This window comes from Egretta garzetta, unplaced genomic scaffold, assembly GCF_000687185.1.
Source record: "Egretta garzetta isolate BGI_Z169 unplaced genomic scaffold, ASM68718v1 scaffold94, whole genome shotgun sequence".
NCBI lineage: Eukaryota > Metazoa > Chordata > Aves > Pelecaniformes > Ardeidae > Egretta > Egretta garzetta.
Window position 1 is genome coordinate 9095267 of NW_009259683.1, and position 25563 is coordinate 9120829.

At 39.0% G+C, this 25563-nt stretch overlaps 1 protein-coding gene across 1 annotated transcript in view; it reads right to left on the reverse strand.

Annotated features, from left to right (window-relative positions):
• Positions 1-25563, reverse strand: part of HDAC9 (histone deacetylase 9) — a 281178-nt gene that overhangs the window by 7361 nt on the left and 248254 nt on the right. The window contains exons 22-24 of the mRNA XM_035894070.1: positions 17686-17819; positions 7522-7606; positions 2204-2357 (exon numbers count right to left, since the gene is read on the reverse strand). Of these exons, the coding sequence (XP_035749963.1) occupies positions 2204-2357; positions 7522-7606; positions 17686-17819 (373 nt within the window). The remainder of the gene's footprint in view (positions 1-2203; positions 2358-7521; positions 7607-17685; positions 17820-25563) is intronic.

Genomic DNA, 25563 nt, shown 5'->3' on the forward strand with positions numbered 1-25563 from the left:
AGGAAGAAAACAGAGCGAGTGATGTCCCAAAGCCTCAGAAAACCTAACTATCAATTTTGGCCCAGTGGGACAGCACTTATGTTGTCCTGTCGCTCTCTCATGGCAGTCCGGCTTCGGGTGACTTCTTTGTGGGTTATGAATGTGGAAACAGATTTAGGAACACATGCATGCGTAGGGGTTTTTTGTACTGCTGAAAAATCTCTGCAGCACCACAGAAGATATTTCAAACGAAGCCATTTTTCCACAGAACAATTCATCACGATGGATTCGTCCCTATAAGAGTCCAGAACGGATGAAGTGTAATGAATCTGGCAGCCACATGAATTCCACTTGTGTACATTTCAGCACATCCGTTTTTTTCCATTTCTCTCAGCTCCGCCCTGAAATTCTGTTTTCTGAATGGGTGGAAACTGTCACAGGTTATCAGTAGGTAGGTAATAAATACAATAATTAAGTGCAGCATTAGTCAGAGGGTTATTTTGTTCAAGTCATGTAGGATCACCAGTTGCTCTCAATGGCTGTAGTTTAGTGAGTGGAGGCACATAACAAATGCAATTCTTGGTTATTCTGAGCAATGTAAAAATACACAAAATTAACCTCACCCTTTTTCAGACACTTTAAAGTTTTGCTTTGTTTGACTGCATTAGTTCCAACACTTTAGCTAAAATTCTTTATATTTCAGAGCTATGCACACAGGAGCAGGCGCCTTGCTGTCCCTGGCTAGCAGAAGTGTCTCGTAACTGTCAAAAATTCATACGACAAACCTTACATTATTCCTTGGCTAAGCACTGATTAGCACTCTCAGGAATCTAAAATAACGTCTCCTGTTCATCATGGATTCTTCCCTAAGCTTTTATGGACTTGTTTGCAATAATGCTAGCACAATAGCCATAGCATATTGAAATATAATTACAATCAGAAAGGTAATAATGTAAATTCTGCAAGCTTTACTAGCTAGCTCTGCTCCCCTTTGAGCCATGCCTGTTGGCTCATTGACAGACGAGTGCTCCTGCTGTTGTGACAGACGTTCACTCCCAAATGCATCCATAGTTCTTTGCACTGCGCTATTCCCCCGGATGCCTATCAGTTCAGTTCTGATTAAAAGAGCCAACGCGGGAGGCAAGAACAGAATCAAACAAGAAGCTGTCACAACATAGGAGCCATGGATCCTTCTGGCTCCACTCCCACCACTGCCCTGCCTACCCGCAGCTCCCTCCTTTCCCCCCTGTTGCTCCACACTCTGCTCCACAGCCTGCAGGGACCTGATGAGTCTCCTTGTAAGGCTTTTTTCTCCTTTCCTCCTCCCTCCCCCAATTGCTCTGTGTGATGGAAACCAAACGGTTCCACTGCACTTTGGGTCTTCCTCTACTGGTGAAGGCCAGGAAAGTTTGTCCTTAAAATGAGTAAATAGGAAACTCCAAGAACTTCTGCAGTGGCTTTTCTGATTCCTAACAACTCTTTGAAGAAATACTGTTTTGGAGATGACATGGTATTCAGTCGCTATCAATTTTTTTCTTCTCTAATTGGCAAAAGCCACTACAGCAGTTACTGTATCATTTTTTCAATTTGTGAAACTGAAAGCAATCTTCGTTGGTGTAAAAAGCAGCTGACAAGCTGGAGAAATCAGTGTTCTCATTCTTTGCTGCTGTACCTTCATCTCGGTACACAGAAAATGCTGGCCCTAATCCTGGTCAGGATTGCTTTAAGTTTTATACTGGCACCATTCCATTGCTTCCAGGGAAGTAACTTTTAATGCCTGTCTAATATCATTTAATAATGATTTAAGTCCATCCTTATTAAATTTATCTGACCGTGTGTTAAGTGCCTTCCTAGAAAATTAAAACTAAAACAGGTTTGAATGGCTTCCAACGAGAAGAATACGGTTGATTACACTTGATCATGTCTATTTTCCTCATATGGATATTGCACTTTTTATGTAGCAGAGCGCATTAGACATGGGGGGAAAACAAGGTTCTTGTACTAATCATGAACCTTAGTGAAGAATTACACATGCCAAAAAAATACCCGCTAGCATGGAGTACCTCTGCTTCCAGTGGCCATGTGGGAGAACGCAAATTCAGGGATGAAAAATTCCAGGTACCTCAATTAGCAGACAATTTTGAACCCCCCCTTAGTCTAGCAGTTTTCATCCCACTTGACTGGAGCGAAAGCCTTGCTCTCTGCAATAATTGCATAGGCTTACCTGCCGCCTTCCTGAGGGATACACTGCTCAACATCCACCGAGAGAGAGGCCATAGCAGATACTGTTTCTGTCTCCTCCCTCTCTTGTTTCTGAGACTCAGCCAGAGCACAATCCACTGGCACAGAGTATGGCTCCACTGACTTCCAGTACTTGCCTAAGGAAAACACACATAATAATTTATGGGAATTTTAGCTAGCACGGGTGGTACAAGCATAGTAATCACTTAGTTCAATGCTGGGTGATTATAATTTAAAATCACTGCGGTGTAAGCAGTACAGTTGAAATTTCAGACCGGAGTGAAGAGGTATATTTCTGAACCTAAGAATGCCAAGTTGGAAAGTGCTTTCATTCCAAGGGCTGTGTCACACCCTTCCCCAGAAGGTAATAAACTGGAGGAGTAACACACAGTCTAATGAACTCGTACTGCTAGACAAGCTATTGGCTTTATCTATGCAGGGTGAAGGGAGTTCAGGGCAGGGTTAATACCTAGAAGCTCTGATATGGCAGGCGGCTGATGCATAGACAGCAAACAGGACCAGAAAAATGAACATTGTTGTACAAAGTGCTCACACAGCACTGTCTCAAAAAGGAAAAAAGTCAGAAATGCCAGCTTGGACTGAAGTGATGTTGCCAGAACAATCAGGTTTGTTAGTCCTGGATGTTCTTTCTCCTCCAACCTCAGGGCGTATACTAGAACAATAATTTATTTAAAACTTTCATATATGAACTGGCTGTTCTGGAAAACTGCCAGATATCATAAGGAATAGAGCTTTCTGGTTTGCCGTGTAAAAACACAGCAGCGGATGAAAAGCATGAGTATTCCCAGCTCTCTGCCTGGAACAGAAGGGACAGTGAGAAGCTTCTCGAGTAACGCAAACAATAACGGCAGGTGACTCTTCATCAACATATAAAATGGTCTGCTACGGCAGTGCTATTAGAGAACAGAGGTTGATTAGCGGCAACCTGGTGAACAAGTAAGAACTTACATATGTATTTCTTACAGTCCAGTAATCCACCGAGCACTCACTAATTGCCAGGTGGATGACACCTGGAAATTGGGAGCTTTGGGAAGGCTGGGAGCTCTGGACCAGAGCTTATTCAGTGTTTAGCAAGAAGCTTCCAGCAGCTGCTGCAGAGGTTGGGTCAGGGTACTTATCTGGGAATTAGATGGAGGGTTTCAACAGCTGTGAAAGAGAGGGGATCAAGTAGGGGACTTTTCTGAGGGCTAAAAGGAGGATTTTGGCAGCTGGGCAGCGGGCTGAGTCGAGGTGCTTATCCGGAGGGTAGCTGGAGGCTTTGACAGCTGGGAGGCCAGGCCAGCGGTGGTGCTGCCTGTGCTGCACAAAGGCTGCTGAAAACCCCCTCTTTGGTAACACAGCTCTCAACACAGTTTCAGGCTTTTCGAAAGCTGAACTTTTCCCTCCAGTGAGAAAACAGCTGTCAATAAAGCCTGAAAATGTCTTTATTCAAAAACATCATTGCAAGATGAAAGCCCAAGTCAATGTGCAAGAACAACCAGCGAGCATGGCCAGCGCGTTTCTTTGAACTCTAATAGTGTGCACGTTTGAGTAGTTAGCAGAATCTTTAAATAACAGGGACCTTCTGGGGATAAAATGTAAAGTGTATTAAGTATCCTACAAAGTTGAGATTAAGTGTTAGGAGGTTGGCTTTCCTCCAAAAGCATGAAAGACACAGCTAAAAAGTTATGTACATAACAGTAGGCTCAATGATTGGAGCCTGGCAAATTTTATAAAAACAAGAGAAAAATATTCTCTATTATTACTGTGCTCAGAGACCATATTCTCTATTCATTAAAAAAATACACTAAAAACAAACAAAAAGTTATATGAGCATTCCACAATGTTCTCACAGATCATATGTGCAAAAGTCAGTCTTTGCAATATACACCCAATTCAAACCCTATAATTTATGAGCTAAATGTTCGCAGAGTGGGTGGGGTTTTTGTTGCAGAAACAGATGTGCAAGAAAATCAAATCTGTTGGCATGGGAATAATACCCCCTCTTGCCTATAAAAGAAATGAACCCATGTTCACTGCTGGAGTTTTCAAGGGCTCTTATTCATAAAATAAAATATTAGTAACCAGCTACCACTGTGTTGCTCTCCTGCAGCAACAATAAAACAGCATCAGCGAGGATTGCTACATCGCAGTCGTTCATTCACACGCAGGCTCGCAGACCAGCTGCCCCCTGAATCCTGACTTTCTTGTAACACTAAAACTCAGGGCCAATTCAAGCATGTTAGTGGGCTCTCTGTGCCCATTTAACTGCCCTTCCCTCCCGAGCGAGCTGTGATTTTTCTTCTTTTCCTGCACTGAGAATTGCGTTAGAGGGGCTTCAGTGATGAAGAGGGAGAGCAGAGTCAGGCCGGGAAGCAGGTGGCAGCCCCTATGCTGCAGCGGAGGGTCTTGGAGAAGGGGAGCGCGTGGCGGGGTGTTTGTGGTTTGTGGGAGGAAATTTTAAAGCAGTCCCAATTAGGAATAGCATCCATTAGGTAGCAGTGGGTACCTCATGCAAAGAGGGCTTTCTGGCACTTGTGAAAGAGCAATGGTAGGTTTTCCTTTAAAATCAGAAAGCTGTACCTTACAAACACCTGTGGTAAGCAGAACAGGTTTGCAAGCTTCTTTTTATAAAGAGCAACATTTATAAGTTGTGCACAAAACATACAGGGCTTGCATGTGTGCTCAGCCAAAAGATTTGCAGGCAAAGCCTCGTGGAACAGAGAGGCAACCACAGCATGCAGCTGCAAAGGAGCTTTGTTCAAAACCTTAGGTATGCTGTGGACTGACAATTAAATGTGCTCAAAAAGCATCAGCTTCAAAATGCTCACATCTCTGAAAATGTCATTTCTACTGTGCTATACTGGAATGTGAAATTCTACCAGTCCTGTTACATTCATTGAGAAGAACTTGGTGGAGCTCAGGGGAAAGAATGAAACATACTGCTGCTTTCATTCATACAAAATTTGAAGAGCAACCACGGCTTGCAAGAACAAGCAATGAAACCAAATCAGTCTTCTAGGTGTGCTTTGGTTTTCAGCATGAAAATGTACTTAAATCTCCCTCAAAGATTTGTGGGAGCACTGATTATTACCAAGAAAAAATAAAAGTAAATGTTTCTGTCACTGTTGCAGGCATTTGTAATTGCCTTTCACAGACAGATTTGGACATGCCGTACCAGGGCCTGCTTGAAAAAAAAAAACCAACAGTTTGGGGGCGATACTCAAGCTAGTGAACAGGATTGTTTAGAAATAGCATATTACAAGGGTGTGGGAATTACTACTTCCAAATGTATTACATTTCCAAAGGAGCTTTGGATCACTGTCGCAAACAAAACATTTATACAAATTCCATTCTAGTTAGAAAAAAGTTGTTTCCTCTCATTGTCTAAGTAAGTATTGTATCTTCAACTTTTTACAGCAAACACAGAGGGGGCACTTTTTTTGTCTAAAATATTACTAATATTCATTATCAAAGTTGGATCACAGAAATACAGACTCAGTATACATGCAAAAAATCATCCAGACAAATCAGGCTTTCTCAGTATCTCTTGAGGTGCTACCCCACAGCCTAATGCTTTTCAGCCTGCATAACTCCCTATAATAGTCGACATGTACTTGCTTCTCTTAATTCCATCTAAATATGCATCCTCCATGAAGCTGCACTAAACTTCCTCAGTGCTCCTTTCCGCCATCCAAGCTTATTCCTCTCTAATGCTTGGTGTCTCTCCAGACAAAATGATGTATGTATTAACTTTTTAGGAAATACCTGCAAGAATATTGTGGATAAACAGCTCCAAACCCTGAGCAGCCTGACTTAGGTTTCAGAAGAACAGCCCACTGGGATGCCGTGGCTGTACCAGCTCAGCTCAAACCTGAGCTTGTTCTGAACAAGCAAAGTTAAGCGACCCTGCAGAGCTCTGAGCTACGTTTTTAGACACACACTATATATTTGTTCCTAAATCTGTTCCTTCTTTCTGAACTGCCATTTGTGTGTATTTCTAGTAAGACCCTATGCCTTTCTGGAGCCAATGTTGGTTATTTTTCTCAATTCACCTTCTTCTTTTTTTTTTTTTTGTTTCAGATCCATTTTCATTAAATACGTGTCTCATTTCAAACAGAATTGCAGATTCTTTCTTAATGTCTGTGGCCTGTGTGCAGCTTTCTGTCCTTACTACATTTGCAAATCTGCTCTATCTTGCATAGTACATGAATTTTCTTAACTTGCTGATACCTTCCAGATCATTAACAGGGGATTCTAAGGAATATACTAACTCAAGAGCTACCCTAGGACATACCACCCAGAAAAAAATGATTTACTGGAATTTATCATATACAGCTGATTTACTTAGAGCATTTGCATATCTGGGTGACTACTGTATATGAAGGGTGAATTATATACCTATAATGAATTTTAACTGTCACTTTGCAACTAATGTCAGATTGATAGTTACTGCATGATCAATGGATAATCCATGGTGTCCCTTTTAAAAGCTGCATTTATTTTATACAGATGAATCACAATTATCTGTGCTTCGTCTAACATGAAGCAAAAGCATTTGTTATCCATTTGTTATTGTTAAGGAGCCAGCAAACAGCAGACGCTAGGAAGCTCCCACTGCCTCAGTAAAATGGCAGAGGGCAGAAGATTAGAGAATTTAAGGGAATTCTGCTCAGATGGATTAAGGCAACTGATGGTAAAGAGAAAATTTTTCAGTGATAGCAGAGCGAATGCCCTAAAGCATTTGGGTAGTAAAGGGTTGGGGTCAGGGCACACAAGTGGAGTGATCAAGTACCCTCTGCACCAGAAACAGAATAAAATCGTGTATTTGTTAGCATTGTTCCATGGATCAGTGCCAATGCTGAGGGTTTTTTTAACTGTGTCTTAACTTCCTATACATCTCAAAGCAAGTAACATGAAAAGGGCTGCACAAACAGAATCAGAAGAAATTATTTGTTAGAGCTCTGATTTACCTGTCTGTTCCTGTCCCTCACTGACAAACATCTATTTCATCCAAGCTGCTCTGGAATGGAAAGATTTGGGAATATGCAGGAACCAGAAAGCTCTAAATAATTTCAGTGGGTTATTTTTTTCAGGGCTAAATACATAGCAGAAACTAAGACACGTCAAAGAAACAAAAATAAAGGCATATAAATATATATGTATACACTAGGCATAGCATGTTGGTTTATACATGAAACATTTGCCCACTCTTTTCTCTGAAATAATAGTTTAATGTCTATGAAATTAATTAATAATAAAAAATACCCCAAACCCCCCAACCCAAACTGAGCAACATACTTTGAATTTCAGTGGTCTTTTTTAAAGAAGCTATTGCATTCATATTGGGGATTTGGTGCACAATATCTTCTGGGAGAGGCTCCAGCTGCAAGAATAGAATAGAATAATATAAATTTTCAATAAGCCACAGGGAAGTAAAACAAACTGAAACAATCTAATCCTCAGGAAAAGCTCAGTGCAAGAACTGGTTAACGTTTTGCTGGTATCAGTTCTAAAAGTATAGCCATGATTTTGTTTTCTGTTTTCCAGCCATGTAATTGAATTCCAAGGGGCTTTTCTATTGGCTGCAAGACTAATCTATGGAGTCGCTGAAGCAGGTGCATGTCTGTGTATTATTCATTAAAAAAATGTTAGTTATTTGTGTAATTTTTGTAGGTTCCTCACAAACCAAATTCCACTGCGTCTGTATATGCAGCTGGGCACTCCAAACAAAACCTTGCTGAAGCCACACTGGAACTGAAGTGTGCACTCCATTATCTGTATTTTTCTGGTGTTATTACATCTAACCATCTTACACATTTTAAGATTTATAGAGGAAACCCATAAAACACAGCTGCTTTTACTAGCTTTGCATTAATTTCAAATAAAGTAGTAGATAAAAATGGTTATGCAGATCAGCAGTAGGAGTTCTTGAAGTAAGTTTTTTATAGAATCAGCTGCATTTTAATTAGCCAGTTTTAATTCTTTGAGTAGGGCTGCTTCATAGTAAATTAGCAGAAGGAAGTGTGCAGTTATTGCAGTTATTTTTGCCTTGCAGTGGATAGATATACCAAGCAAACTGTATTTTGAAATTCATCCATGTGTGCTTTTTTTGTCCACCTTCCATACATTTTCTCCTAGAAAAAGGGTAAAAGATTGTTTGGGTTAAATGCCTTTTCTTGTACTGTAATAACTATACTCTCCTTGAACAGTGCTCAGTGTCCAGCCCGTTCTTCTGCTTCCCTGCATAGGCTGCTAAGGCTGCTTCCCGCAGAGCTGTGAGTAGCAATTGTGTCAAGGTAGACAAGGAAGAGCAATATCAATACCCATCTCTCTTCTCTAAAGCTAAGGAAGTTCGACCATCATTGACGGGAGACATCTGTACTGCAGACAAAACTCCTTTCTTAAGCATGCCTGGGTCTACTTTAAATTAGGTCAAGTGAAGCCCACCCAAGGAGCTTCCTCTGTGAAGTTAATAGCTCAGTAGCCATCCGATATTGTCCTCTGGGTTGCTACTGCTGCATTGCTACTTGCTAACTAGATAAAATCAGCTTTGATCCAAGTACACAAAGTGGGAAGTAACTGCAGTGCAGATACTCCCTTAGTGGTGGTATTTTAAGCAAGCTCAGCTACAAATCCCAGAGCTTCTGGGATCTTACCATCATGGTCAGCAGTGAATACATGTTGGTGATAAAGACATTGCAGATATCACCAGTCTTTTGGAGTCCCGGTAACTAAAATGAATAGGGCTGTTCATGTCATTATTTCCTTAGAATCCCATGTGAGATTGCAGCTGGAAGATTTCCTTGTGGCTACAAACAATAGCACTATGGTTGTTGGTTTTGTTTTGTTTTGTTTTTTTTTTTTCTCAAATAGCATGAATCACTCCATTCTGGGCAGTGAGCAAGTGTGCACAGAAGTGCTGGTAGGATCTGACTGGGTCTCAATCCTACTTGGTTACTGAGGAGGCCAAACTGCAAAAGAAGATTGTTGCTATCTAATATGTAACATGGATTAGAATGAAGAGAGCGATTACAATAAAAGCAATATTTACAGATACATTTGCAACTCTTAAACCACATTTGCTTCATGATCTTCATAGGTTACTCTATTTGGTAACTCTTGAAGATACCTGGGGGAAAACTGCATATTTATGAAAATGCCCACCAACAGATCAAGCTTCACAGATTTTAGAACAATAATCTGTATAATAATCTTAATAATCCATACCTTGCATTATGTAGAGAAATAGCACTTGCTTTTATCACTTGTTATTTTCTGTTTAAAGCAATGTATTGTTTGGCCAGGAAGAGGTAGCACTATGGTTGTTGGTTTTGTTTTGTTTTGTTTTTTTTTTTCTCAAATAGCATGAATCACTCCATTCTGGGCAGTGAGCAAGTGTGCACAGAAGTGCTGGTAGGATCTGACTGGGTCTCAATCCTACTTGGTTACTGAGGAGGCCAAACTGCAAAAGAAGATTGTTGCTATCTAATATGTAACATGGATTAGAATGAAGAGAGCGATTACAATAAAAGCAATATTTACAGATACATTTGCAACTCTTAAACCACATTTGCTTCATGATCTTCATAGGTTACTCTATTTGGTAACTCTTGAAGATACCTGGGGGAAAACTGCATATTTATGAAAATGCCCACCAACAGATCAAGCTTCACAGATTTTAGAACAATAATCTGTATAATAATCTTAATAATCCATACCTTGCATTATGTAGAGAAATAGCACTTGCTTTTATCACTTGTTATTTTCTGTTTAAAGCAATGTATTGTTTGGCCAGGAAGAGGACAAAATCCTGAAGTTATGTTTGTACTGGGTGCAGGAACACAGAAAGGGAAGCAAGCAGTAGCTTAAGGTTCTGTTTTTGACAATTTCCTAATTCCTAAGGCTTTGACAACCAATTCACTCCCCTGAAGTAGGAAAAAATAGCTGCAGGCTATAACAGTGGGAATAAAATAGTGCAAGGTATGGAATTGTGAGACTGCAAAATCTAAGATCTGTGTCTTGCTTTGCCCTTTGAGTACCCTGAGATTCTTTTGGCGGACCTCTTGTACTAATTATTAAGATGGGAGCAACTGATACAGAGATAGATAAAGGAGATTTCCTATTGAAAGGTGAATATTTTGTTGCCTTCTTCAGAGCTGGATTTTTGCAGGATCCAAAAAATTGTCTTTATTTTTCCTGATATAAAAATGACACCTCTTCATTTATCAGTACAGAAATAAATTTTTAAATGAGTAGTCTACACTTGAATATTAGACATATCAGATGAATATTTAGAAATGACAGATGTGTTTTTAGAAATCAGGAGAAGATGATGAATTATTGAAGAAAAAGTGTCAGACATCCAACAATTATCCCAATCATTACTCCATCTGTTAGCTCTACTAACAGATCTTTAGGTGATGTGAATATAAAAGCCATCATTTCCTTAACAAATTTTTCCACAAAACTTTCATATTGTATCCCAAGCTCAGCTTCTGCTCTGGAGCTATTCTGCCTCCTTGCTCTTAGGGATAGCCAAGCAGAACTTGCATCCTCTTCCATATCAGGGAGACCTTATCAAGCTCCAGAAGTAAGTTCATTACATCATATACCCTGTTCAGCCCAAATGCAAGGCTGTTACAAAAACACTGTAGAAGTAAAGCCAGTGGGTTATGGCAGCTATTTCTGTACACTTTGAAATGAGACTGTCTGCATTCGAAAGAATGATTCCTTGTTGGCAGCTATCCACTGGCTGGATACAACTGTATAGACATAGGGGTGTCCCTGGAAAATATCAGTAGTTAGACCCAACATTGAACAAAAGAAATTACTCTACACCTGGCATATATGGCACCATCACCTTCCCTCCTACACTTATTGGCATTCTGACCGTGAAGTCTGTTAAATCTGGAGGCTAACAGAAAGGAAGCTGAAAAGAGCACTGGAAATACGCTGTCAGGAAAGAAATCTTTCAGAGAGGAATAGCTCAAGTCAGTGCAGAAATAACCAAACCACTGGAGAGACAGTTTGGACCAGACACAAAGGGTCACATTTTCAAAGCTTTTACATGGCTGAATTGGGCTTTTGTGCCCAGAGTAGCAGATGAAAGTAGAAACTATGTCCACTAATCATTTTCAAAGTAGGAAAAACAATGTAAATGGGCAAAAATCACTTGGGCTGCCAAAGTCTGCCAGAGGCATATCAACAAATGTTTGAAGAAGGAATTAATGATGGAAATTTCATGTGCCCAGAAGGTGATCTGAAATGATCCTTGGGAACGTGGAGAGAATCTGAAACTACAGCAGTTGGTACTGCGCTGGAAAATCTAGAAAATCTAGCAATCTGTATTGTCCTTAGCACGGTTATGCTTTAAAGCACCAAGATTAGCTTCAGTGAAGATTGTTGTAGAGAGCAGTTAGAGATAACTGAAAAGTGAGGCGATTACAAGCATAAGGCAAGGAGCATGGAGAGTCCTGTCAGAAGCAGAGGAAGAGGAGAAGGCAGGCAGGGTCCTCAGAGGATGCTTAGGCTGCAGGAGGAAGGGCTACAACCTCCCTTTCCTGGATAAACTGTGCAAGAAGCACATCAGCACCAAAACTGGGCTTTGCTGTTCTTAAGGTTGTCTATGATTACAGAAGACTACGTTCAAAGATCTCACAGGTCCTCTGTGTTCTTATATTAGCAATATTCTCAAAGTTCCTGCACTTTCTGTTTATATATAAGCACTTTAGGCAGGTATTTTTGTGATCCACTGTTACAGTGTGGTACATAAATGAGTCGATTTTCAGTAGTGAATGGGTTCAAAGGCACAAAGGGTCATTAGCACCTGCCGGTCCCCAAAAAACAAGGGACGCCTTGGAAATATGTAATTTTGGAATCAGAATATTCTCTGTTTCCTTGGCCAAACTACTTCCTGACTAGCACTGCCCACCTTGGGGACTTTGATGTCACTATGCTGACCTCTGGCACATACCCTGCTCCAGTTTCCTACACCATTTAATTCTATTTTTGGGCCAATTTCTGGACTCTGGGCTTATGCAAGCAGCAGTTGACAGGTGGCTTAGACTCAGTGCTAATTATTCTCTAGTATAATACTCAGATTAACAATGGGGATGTGAGTTTGTAACCAAGTTTACCATGCAATTTAAAATTGATCTTAGGTCATATTCACTTCCATGAATATTTCCATTTTGGAGAGAAAATGCTTACCTGTTCTGGCAAATAACCCCTTTTTAATGCGGTCCAGGCCCTCTTGGCAGAGCTTGCTGCCTAGCTGGCAAGCAGCCCCAGATTCACAGAATTCCACAAAGGAGAAAAATGCCAACTTTTCATCATCATCAGGAAAGCTGCAGAGTATGAGCTTTCCACTTAAATTACCATCCCCTCCTAAATGCCAGCTCAACAGATTGCAAGAAAGGAGCACATACTTCACACTCTGCAAGAAAATTGTCCAGTATAAGTTTTCAAGCATGCTTGGGAGCCAACCAATCACAATGTTTTGTCAAATTCTGTTTCAGACTGAAATTCAAGCCAGAAGAATATTTACTAGAAGATGTTAAATTTAGTCACTTAGAAATGTTTTTGCACTTAGGGCCAAATTCAGCCTTGGCTGCCACAGTCAATGAGAGCAGACATGCATCCTCTGTGTGCCTTTGTTGCAGGGTCCCGCTGGGCAGAGCACACTGTGGACTGCCCTTCTCAGTTTCCTCTATGCAAAGAAGAGCATGACCCCATCTGTGACTAATTATCACTTGTTATAGACCACAGCAAACTGCTGTACCACGTAGAGCTAAGAGACACTGCCCAAACCTGTAGGCAGGTCGGAGGGACCATGGTGTTAGACTGACTTCTATGTCCCTTGGAAATATCCCACCTGGCTGCTGGAAAAAGGGATGGGATGAAGGAAGAACCAAATCCTTAGGTTTTGACTCAAAGAGTTTTGTGCTTGAAGGAATGCTTCCTCATTCTCTCTGGCTGCAGAAGAACCTGCAACTGAATATAGTTGTGCTGGAAATAAGCTGCAGGATTTAGGATACTGAACTCAAAGAAAGCTTATCCCTGTGATCTTCTTAAACCCAAGTAGTGCCTCTTCAAAAGTAATATGGAGGAAAGAAACCAGAATCTATCTTTGCATGTGTAGAGCAGCCTTACTCACCACCGCCTGGCACTGAAAGGCATAGCAGAGATCTTTACAGTGCTGAAGCTAGGACAGACAAAATAGTGCGGAATTTCCATTCTCTGTGACAAAGGTTTTGGGGAAAAATCTCAATATGCAACCCAATTTTCACACGTCTCTTGGAAAAACATACAAATCTTAACATCAAATGTTTTTTTTTTTTTAATTGAAGTAATATATCTATCTAAATATGCTTTAAAAATAAGTATTTGAAACTAGACAACCAATCTGTGAAAAACTGTAGAAACATGTAAAGAGTATCACAATAAATGGGAGAATTGAATTTTAAGCACAAGAGTGTATTATCATCTCGGAAATGCTTAGGTTTAAAAGCAATGTCTTTAATTATCCGAGTCCATCATTTCCTTTGTTTTGACAGATGCTCTTTTAATGGGCAAGTTCTCAAGTAATGTTGCGAAAATTCAGGGATATTTTAAAGCCACTGATGCTCATCCTTCCTTTTTACCTGCCAGAAGGATTTCTATGTTTTCATTTTGGATTTCAAGGGAACCCAGCCGCTTAATCTCTTCTCACCTCTTAGGAAGATTTCCTTCCAAGGAGATAACCTACAGTGCTCCTAATTAGCTCTGCAAATGGTCAAATGGATTTTTCTCAAAGTGACATGGAAATTTTCTGCTTGTACACAGAAGTACAGGCAAAAAACCCTCAGATCTTGAAACAGTTTCTTTTAAAATAATTTTATATGTAAAGTTTCTAATTAATAATTTCATCTTATAAAATTTATCCTTACCTTTACCTCTATGATTTCCTTTTTAGTTTTCTTATCATTTAAGGAAGGATTCACACAACCAAACCAGACTGAGCCATTTCAGATACTATAGGGTATCTTGCCTGATCTCCAGTTGCCACTCAGAAAAGGTGTGGATCTCCTCTAAGTTCTGTGTTAGACCTACCAGTCCTGGGTCAATATCCTGGATACCCTAAGGTACATAAAAAGGCACTAGGCACCTCTATTTATGGAACTGTGTCTTAGAAACAATTAACAATAGAAGTACCTCCAATCAGAGAAAACCAACAATTATAAATCCATTTGTGCTTCTGTCAAAATTTGAAATAATTGTTCAAAATTTCTCTCCGCAGAGAAGTATTGACCACACATAGATGGGGCTGATATGTCTTAAATTCTGAGCTCTTCCAAGAAAAAGAGACCTTTTTAACAGTTTTTTTGGTTAGTCTTCAAAATCAACAACTCTATGCAGAAATTTCCTGTGCTATGCTCAAATTATTTAAAGAAAATTAACTTGATAGTGTATTCTTTTTCTATTGGCTCCACTTGCATTTGCTAAGAGAAGAGTAAAAAGTTATCTCACTAAACAGATCACTGTGCTACAGGCCACATATAACTAAGAGCAAAATATATCTTTTTTGGTTGTCAATTTATTTTCCTTCTTGGTGTTCAGAGACAAATAAGAAAAGAAAGCATTTTTCACTTGTAAGTTTGATGTTACCTCTACATATCAAACCAGCTCTCCATGAATGTTGGAAGCCGTGGCTAGTTTTACAATGACTCTTTTTTTAAAATGTTATTCTGCTGGTAATAGAACATATGAAGCAGTGAATTTCTGTATTGACAAGTCCTGGCCAAAAACAACAAAAGAAAAGAAAAAGTTTTCAAAAAAACCTGCAAAATGTTTATGAATTCTAATCCTCAGCACATGAATAAATACATCTGACAAACTGCAGAGTACCTTACAAAGGCCTTTCCCAACCTTTCTAATTTGAGTTCAATTACATGTGTAGTGTTTAGAAACTGAAGTCCATCTCTCCAATGTTTTTAAACTGGGGTTGCACTACATACCAGTATTTGTAGAAGTGAAGGGCAGATAATAAGTTATAATTATCCTATTAATCACCTGTAAAGGGTTGCATTCAAGGAAGAATGCATCCTCAAATTGCAATAATTGTTTTTTTTGAAGAAAAACATTTTTTCTGTCTTTGGCAGAGACATGCTTGGAGTTTTCTGTGTAAGTTCATGAACAGTATGCTGAAATCAAGCAATGTATATGCTATGGGCCATGTGGTGTAGATTGCCATAAATCTATAGATGTCAACAGACGTGCTATTTCTGACTGCTAACTAGGTATCAGACTTCCTCATTAGTGTCTGCTCCTCGGCAACACCTTTACTTATTCTTTTAAGCAAACACTGGTTTCTTATGGTAGTGTTGGTAACAACATCCTCTCTGGAGTATTTTTCTCATCTTAGCAGCCACAGCATATTTTCTCTTTGAAATTCTTCTGCACCAGATCATTTAATGCATGTCCCTTAAGACAAAGCTGTGCGTAAGAGCACATGAGAATAATGCTTATTGCATGATATGTTTGAAGTTATTAATGATCATGTTCTTTTACAAGTGAATTAAAAATGGCTGCGTTGTTGCATTTGTCTTAATTCTCAGTTAGTGAATTTTTGTCTGTCCTAAAATTTCCTTTGCTATATTTTGCAAACATATAGACTCACAATTTATCTAATTTCCTGGTCTCCAGTTACTCTAAAATAAAATGGAAGAAAGTGACTATTCCAGTACACTTATTCCATTCCTTTTTCTCACAATTGGTATTTTTTCTCAGATAATGTCTAGTCAGCGACAGCAGAAATAGTAGTGGGGTGTGATATAGCGTTAAAACAAAACAAGGCAGTTTTCATAAATGGGTAGCACCACCAAATGGTCGTAACTGGATAGAGGGACCCAGGCACCTACATGGAGGAAGACAAATCACATCATTGACATTGTACTTTTTGCATTAGGCCCACAAGTGTGCAAATTTCAGAGCATGGGTTTAGAAGGGCTATGAAAAGCCACTGATGCCATCACATACTACAACGGGGAAGATGACAACAGAGAATGTCAGAGAGAGTGCCTTGGAATGGCAGCTGATCAGGAAGGCAATGCTGTATTGAGTAAGATTGTCAAAAGCCCCAAGTTAGGTTTTGCAATCCATATTTCAGAACCTAAATAAAAGGACCAACACTGAGCCGAGCATCTATTTCAGTAGTGTATGTCACCACACTGGAAAACTCCTTATGGAACTTGTCAAAGGTGATGGTTGATAAAACCCAATGAAAACTTTTTTTTTTGTGTGTGTGTGGACATGTCTACTTCTTTACATTTCTGAGAATATTTTTGAAAAAGCTAGTACTTTATTCATCACATGTAAAAAGTAATAAGCATAAAATATTTTTCTCAATGGGTCATAAAGATTAAAAGCAAAGGTTAAAAAGAACATTTAGAAAATCCTTCTATCCAATATCCATCAGAAGACACATCAGATATTTTCACATAGGTATGAAATCTTGAAGTGGAAGGGAACTGGCAGACTAGCTTGCAATTTGGCACTAATATGTTTGATTGGAGAGATTATATAGCTATTACCACTTTCCCTGGGGGAAAAAAGTAACACGCTGCACTTTATAACAAGATCTTGCAAAATTCACAATTTATGGTAAAGGCTTTTGCCCTTTCATAAATGATTTTGGCTGCACCTTCAGCAAGATTATTTTCCTTCTCACCATATTTGTAGGAGGAAAGCTGTTTTCTAGTGGATGACAAAACCAATTTTCACTAATATGAATGCTTCTCTTGTGTTGGTGAACATAAATAGCATGTACTCATATTTTCTTGGTCTGATAGTCCATCCTTAAAAGTTTTTAAATAATATATACAGAGTTTGATAAATCTTGGACACTCCATTTAAATTACATACAGATCTACCTGAATCTTCATTTATAACTTAAATATTTTTGAAGTCTTGGACACATCTTTATTAATGTTCTTCAATTTAAAAATCCTCTGAAATATGTCCTTTCATATGCCAGCTGAAGTGTCAAAATACTGCAAAAAAATGTGTCTTTGCAATATCCAATCCCTAAGACCACCAGATACCTTGCAAAAGCAATTTTTTTTCCATGGTAGTTGGCTGGAAGTTCTCATGCTGATAGATGGTATGCACACCAATGACTACCAATGATGTTCATTGTGGTATTCAGCACAATATCACCAAAAGCAATTTTGAGGTATTAAATCTTACTCAGAACTGGGAATAATTTAGGCAAACACTAAAAGATTTATAGAATCATCATCAATTTAGTGGTATTTATCCAAACATCTCATCTGAGGTCTGCTTAGTTCTAAGACATGTTCAAATTGCATGGTTTTTATACCAAATGAAAAAACGACTGATGCTATTGTTACTAAAAGAAAATCAAATATAGGAGTTTCAACAAACTTGGATCATTCTCTCCACCTACTATGATTTATGTTTTACCTCATTTCCTAAAAGGGCGTTTATACAGGCTTCAGATGCATCACAGATGGCAGTAAGGTCATGTCCTCCCTCCAGTGCCAGCACCACACGGCCATCCGCTAGCTTCAGCAATTGCTTGGTTAGGTGACCAAAACCTAGTATTCAAATACAGTAGTGCAAATAATTAAAGCAGAACAGATATTACCAGCATATTTCACATCTGCTTCATGAGAATGTAGAAAGCTCAAGGATATTGCACAGGGAGCATGGGATATATTTAGTCGAGTATCCTGTTTCTGACTACGGCCCACACCAGATGCTTTGGAGTTAGGTATATGGAATTTTGTATGAGGCAGATGTGAGATAATGTCCCTCATGCTGATCCCTAATAGCTGGAGGTTAGTTGAAACATGAGGTTGTCTCTCTTCGTATCATCATTAACCATTATCACTCCAGATTCTCTTCCTATTTACACGTCAGTGTAACATACACCCATGTTATTTAGAGATATCTCACATAACCCTGGTCACTTATGGTATCAATATGACAAATAATATTTGTAGTTAAGCCATGATATGATAATTAAAAGTAATTGTATTTTTCAAATGAAATTTTTATTTACAAATTGCTTCTTCCTTTGTATTTGTGGTTTGAGTATAATGTACAACCATGGAGTTGTTGTAGTGGAAACATATGTCTCCCCTTAGCTCTATTTTGAAGTGTTTTTGGAGGCAGCACCAACAACTGCATCACTTAATTTGATTCAAGGTTTTGATATAAGTTGAAAACACCCAGAAATTTGTAGATCTCTCTACCAGTACCACTCACTCCTGACCAGCAATGTTCTAAGCAATTTTCCACTGCAGCCAAAAATGTTGGTACTTCATTTTATGTGGTGATCTAGAACTGCATAAACACTGCCATAAAGTTTCCACTTGTGATTCAAGTAAAATTAATTTATTTCAGTTTTAATGATGAGAAAAAACTGCAAGGAAAAATGTTAATTTGGAGAAAGGTTTTGGAGAGAAGTTTTGTGGTAGTTTCCCGGGACAGCTGTTGATTTTGATTGATCCCCTTTAAGTGAGTAATCATAAGTAAAACTTTGAAACTATTGAAGTTAAATACCCTTCACATCTTGTTCTTAACTTTTCTACTTGGTCTGTTCTAGTTGCTCTGCTGATGATCGTTACTCATTCCAGTGCATTTTGTAGCCTTAAATAAAGCATTTAGAAGGTACCTGCTAAAGCCTGGGGCTCTATGAAGACAGGAAAATCAACATCTTTTTATTATGTTCCAGTGAAGAATGCAATCAACAGTTAAAAACTACAAAAATTACAAGCAAATTTTCTAGAGGAATTTTCCAAGACACAGACTTAAGGCTTGATCTGTCAAACAAGCAATCACACAATCAGTTCCGTTTAACATCCTAGGACTTTGTTAAGCACTTGCCCAACTGTTTTTAGCGTAGGGACTTTAATGATACCAGACTGAGTTTAGCTACTCAAAAAAAAAAGAGCAAAAAGAAAAAAGATCCCTTTGCCACTTAATCTATAGATGATCACAGAACTCTTGAGGTGAAATATTGTTTCCTTAAGCCACTCTGCAATCTTCTATACCCTCTAAGAACTGCAGGTTTGATTCTAGCAAAGTAACTACACTGTGGTTCAAATTACATACAGGGTTGAAAAACAAATAAAATCTTAAACTCTCATTTAAGCTTAACCTTTCTTCATGAAAAAAAAAAACCCCAACCACCCAATCCTCTCTACAAAAGACCAAATTTAGACAGGATAATAAAAGCAGAGGAAGGAGTGGAATGAGGATAACCTTTGATCTTTAGCCAATTTCTACTTTCTTTTACCTACAAGATTTATTTCTGTCTGCATGTTACACATGTGATCTTCAGATTCATAAGAAGAGAGTGCCAACAGCATAAAGTGAGTCGTACATACAGTATTTAAAGGAAATGAAGAAGAATGAACAGGCGCAGACTCCCCACATCTACAGCTCACCCTTTGAGGCTGCAAGGAATCCAACAGCACGTTTAAGACACCATTATCTTTCATGCTATACAGCTTCTGTGAAGGAGGGAAAGCTCTACCATGTTTCCCCTGCACATTTTGAAAATTTTGTATGACTGCAGATGTTGCTACTGCCACACCATAATTTTCTGGCAATAAACGCATAGGCTCTCTAAATGGATTTTTCTTCTTTTAGGCAACTATACGTAATAGAGACATTGTTACAATGTTAGTTTGTCTGCTTGGTTTCCTAATGATTTTGCTAGCAGCAATGTTGTAATAGTCATCCCTGGCTGAGTCAGGATCTATCAATGAGCCATACAGAAAGCATCTTTCCCCAACAGAGAGCACAGTAACAAGATAAAGTGTTGCCAAATCAAATCAACATGATGGGGGCTTTGCTTCAGTGTAATTACCCCGAGAAAGTAAAGGTGATTTGCTAGGAAGGGAGGAAATAGCTTTAGCCAACAGTACCAGCATTGCCTGTGACTGAATGAGTTATGGAAATTCTTAACAAAGAAACTTGGATCCTGTGTCACTGCAGCAACCTAGGAAAGATATTAGCTTCCTCAAGGAAATCCCCTGGAGTGCAGAAGTAACAAAATGGAAAGAAAGGAATCCCAGTCAAGTAATGGTTTTAAGATGGGCTGTAGTTCATGCCAAATAATTAAGAAAAACAAGAAGAAAATAGTAACAAGCACCATGAAAAGAATCAGTCAATCTCCCCTGATATAAGGACATCAAACACATATTTGACACCCCACTGACCAACTCTGAGGTGAGAAAGGAGTCAGGCAAGCATTTTGAATCCTGGATCTTCCAACTCACATGAATTTCTAGAAATCAGCAGCAGTTCTTGGCCTTTCTACTGCGCCGGCTGACAAAGGTGCCAGCTGTGATGCTGGTTTTAAAAGATGGTTTTGGTTTGGACATGCCATATTCTAAAACGGTATGCTTTTGCAGTGGTGCATAACAGTTATAGATTAATGGCATTTTATAAAAACAGAAAAAGTTCAGTTATAAAATGGAAAGTCATATTAAAATATCAGTGCTTGATTTTCAGTCCAGCCTTAAATGGGCATTGCTTCTTTGAGGCTGCAGGTGCCTTTGGGTCATTTGGAGTCAAAGTGCCTGACTCAGTGACAGGCATCCATTAATCAGGGCTTGAAATGGCCCTGGCAGTATCCACAATTATTTGTGTCCATAAACATGAGTAAAAATGTCACATACTAATAGTAAAAGAAAGAAATAGTATTTAAAAGTCCAATCATTTCAATCAATAAGTGAGAAGATATTATACATGCAGGGGTATTTCTCAAATGTTCTTGATGTGCCCAGTGAATTTGTACTTCAGAGAAGTAGCAGAATTTTTAAAATTAGGCTCATGCAGTGTGCTAGGAAATGGTGAGCATGTTTTTTTGCCAACTATTATTTTCATAATTTCTGTCATCTAAATGTGAAAAGTACCCATTTCCTTCACAGATCCAATATTAAGATATCCAGGGTAGAATTTGCAAAAGCACTTAATATTTGTTTGCTGTGATCCTAGTAAAGAAGATGATAAACCTTTGATTTACACAAGAAACAACATTAAAACACTAATACATAGTTCTGAAAATCCTACTCACCAATTGATTTTACAATTTCCTGAAAAAAACCCCCATGGGTGCAGAATTGTTCATCTAAGTAAAAAAAAACTAGATTCAAAGGGAAACCATCATAAACCATGTTATGTATTGGAGAATTATGCAGTATATGAGCTGTTATCTGCTGACCTTTGAAGTAAAAATATAAACTTCTAAACCAAAGGCATAACGCTTACTCTTTAATTATATCTGTTCCCCTCCTCCAGTGCTATTAGTGGAGGAGATACAATATTCAGCCTTAGGTAAGAAAATATTCTATTGTGGGAAGGCAGAAAGATCGAAAACTAATACTGTATTATACTAATGAGCAAGCTGCCAGGCTGTTGTTGAAGGACACAGTGTGCTTATCCCTTCAATTACCATCTAAGCAAGTAATTCAGCTTTTAGTGGACTGACCTCCCAGTATAACACTGAGCCCTGTTTTTTGTTTTGTTTTTTTTTTTTTCTTTTTTCTTTTGTAATAGACAAGCTCCCCATGTGCTCCTCCTAGTTCTGCCAAACAGCAAAGAATGACATAGATGAAGCTCCTGCCTCATTTGACCAAAGTTGCTGGAGCAACTGATATTCTACCTGGAGTTACTGAAAACCAAGACAATGTTAAACTCTATAAAAAGAGAACCTGGAGATATTCCACTTTTCTATTTTTGTTTTTGAAGTATCCTTATCCTGACAATCTGAAATGGAAAGTGGCAGGTAAAAGACTTCTGAACCAGGCCAGTTCCCCTCCAACGGACTCATCACACAACTGTGTTAGGTATTACGGCTAGACGAAGTAAGGCTAACAAGTCAGGGTTTGTATGCACAGCCCCCCATTTTGAGAAGGAAACATTTGAGAATGAAGACAACTTGTGAATGTTATTCTTTTCACATCCGTTCCTCAGCAGACAGGGAAAGGAACCATATGGATGGGGTACACTCCCAGCACTCCTTGTATGCACAAACAATCATATATACAACTTCAATTTGTTCGCCAGCAAATGTGCAAGCACCCAGTTAGTGGGGACTAAGCCTCCCTTGGCAGAAGACAGACCCCTCCCCTCTTCTGCACTGTGCATACGGAGAACAGATGCCTCCAGCACAGCTACTTTTTGGGTGACAGCAGGCTGAGGAGAGCAGAGCTGTGGCGCTGGCCCTTGCTCAGGTGAGGCAGCTGGTGAAGGAACAAGGATACATCAACAACCGAAAGGTTGGTGAAGCTTTGGAGTTATGGAGAAAGCTTCAGCTTTCTCAGCCTCAGCAGTGGGGCCCCAACAGCTCTTTTGGCTTCTTAAAATCTACAATCTGACCCTAAATTACAGGCAGAATTCTGGTGAGCTTTTCTGGCTACTCAGAGCAGCCTGGAGAGGAAGACACGCAAAACACAAAAAGTCCGCAGTCTCTGTCCTGGACCTCCAAGCATGTATTTAACTGTTATTTACCATTTAATCATGTCATTACTCTCTAATTTACTTGAGAATGTGTTTTCCTCTCATTAAAACTGTTGCAATGATCGCTGCCAAAAGTCTATCCACCAGTGTTCTGTGCTCCTTCCCTGTGGTTCCTTCGTGACTATTTGATTAATTTTCATTGATATTCTTCCAACAATAGCATCTAAAATTAACTGGGTCAGTTTTTACATAACTTCCTGAGTCATCAGGCTACGTGTCCTAAATAAATATGTCCATACAGGAGTCAAACGATAATTTACCCTTCCAGCACTGGCAGGAGCTAGAACATTTTGCAAAGGTTGTGTTCTATGATAAGAAAACACATTTTCTTCTCAGGTCTTAATTCAGGACCTCTTATTCAATCAAAAATTCATTTGGATTAAGTCAGAGGTTTGACTCAGTTGGCAGGATGTGGCCCTGAGTGAGGGGGAAAGGGAGGTTTTAATGCCAAATACATTCTTATGAAAAACATTTTCCAAATGGCTGAAATTATGAATGTTAGTGTTGAGGTACCTGAATTTAAATGGTAGAGACCTGGCCTCCAGGCATTAGCTGCTGATTTCTTGCTTTTAATACTGGAAAAGGAAGCTCAGTAACACTTCAAATTACATGTCTCAAGCAGGCATTTAATTTAGATTAAATTAGACAGTAATTGTACGTTAAAAAAATACCAATGGTCTCAGAAACACATTTTTTATGGATTAACAATTTATGTAATAGATGTTTTTATTGCAAGCCTGTTAGTTCTACAGTAATATGTTTTTCATAATTAGCTGCTCTTTAGCTGCTACACTGAACATAATTTATTAAATCTCTATTAAGTACTTACTCTAGGATACAGAGGATACCTCTCTGAAAGCCAAATAATGCAAACCTGTCTCATGACAGAAAAAAGCCACCTTGACAATGTTCAGTAGGATGGTCTGGGTATCTTCAACTCTCTTGAGATATATATGTATCCAAGCAGGTCATATAGTCCATTGCATTTGCTTAGTCCTCCAGGAAGGAGGAACTTGTACACCTCCACCGACACTCCAATGACAGCACTGACCACCTGAGAAAGTGTTCCTCAGAGAAGACACATGGAGGAAGAAAACTCCCCCAAACTCTTCTCCCAGCTAATTAATACTAAAAAAAAGGAAGGGATTTCTTTTGTACCCTGTATTATCAAGCAGGAAAGTCACAACGATGCATAAAGTAATAATGATGTTTTTAGAGCTGTTATAATGCTGTCATGTGGATTCAGAGGGAAAGTATTTGACCACAGATTTCAGCTGCCAGAGTCAAAGCAGGAACCTTTGGATATTCCCAAATCTGGCTAGATGTTTTTAGCAGTTTTCTTACTAGCTATTTGCCCCATGCCTTCCTTTCTTCTTGGTTTCCTCGCATCTTCATCTCTACCCCACCTTATGCCTGGCCCAAGCAATAATTTCTCCCCTGTCCTGCCATCCTCCCCCCCCCCCGCTTTTTTTTTTTTTTTTTTTTTTTTTCTTCCTATTTAGTAAATCTTCTACTACGTAAAGCTGGCCAGGAAGCAAGATTATCCATCCCACAGAGTTCTTCACTGTTTTTTTTCAGGAACATGTAGCTGTTCTGCATCAGAAAGTAGAAGCCAATAGGGGAAATGTAGAACTGCAGACAGCAAGGTGGCATTTCAGAAACTTGGATTCAGATCTCTGTGAAAAAGGCTGTTGCTTCATCTGGGTGGTGAGGGGATTCTCCATGGCATTTGGGGGGGGCTTCTTTTTTTTTTCTTTTTTTTTTTCCCCTGGAGGTTAACAGTTCTTTTAAAGGGATTCTATGGGAACGGTCCAATCAGACCGATAATTATCCATTGAAAATCTGTCCCACATATTGTGAAATCTGCCAAGCTGATAGTGCAAGTGGTAGTACTGTTATCATGATAACTTCTTCCAAATCTGATCAAGTTGCCTGATTTAAACTGATATACAATATATGCATCTGATGTTACAAATTACAGACGATTATATCTCCAAATTTGAGTCCAGACTCAGTAAGGGGTTGGCTAGAAAACAAGACATCTGATAAAAAAAAATAATTCAAAGTATGAGGAATTTGTTTCTAATCCATGCTGGAATGAAAATCAGATACTACTATTGACTATCCAAATAAATCTGTGAGCTTGATTAAGTTTGGAGAAGTTTATTATAATGCTACTGCCTATAAAATCAACTTGACACATTTTTAAAATATGTGGGGCAAAGTTTCTGCTGTTACAAATGAGTACAGCTGAAATGTGGGCACTGAGTTATGACTGAAAACAATCTGATGGGAATATCTAGTCTTACTTCTTTTTTTTAACTGATGAAAAGCCAAGTCAGTTAATTTTGAATTGACCCAAGAGACTAACACAAAGGATCTGATTTAAAGCCCATCACTCAGAAACTGAGAGGTGACTGCTATTTTCTGAAGATGGTCTACAAAATTCCGCCAAGAAAAGCAGCATGGACTAAATGATCTTTCCAACATATACAGTTTCTCAGAGTCTACAAATTAAGGCTCTCACTTTATTTGCAGCCATTTATTGACCCTGCCACATCAATATATTGCATTAAATTAAGGGCTAGTTCCTTAGCCAGTCGTAATCAGCATATACTGTTATCTAAAGACCTGGCCTCCAGATGTGGTTCATTCATCATTCCAAGACTAAGGACGTAGGTATAATAAGCATATCAGGGATGGGTTCTTGTAGGTGGATAGACTTGAGGTAAATACTCGATTTCCTGACCAATTTGGCATCAGGTCTCCTGGTGAACTCAGTATTAGTATCAGAGGTCTAGTGCC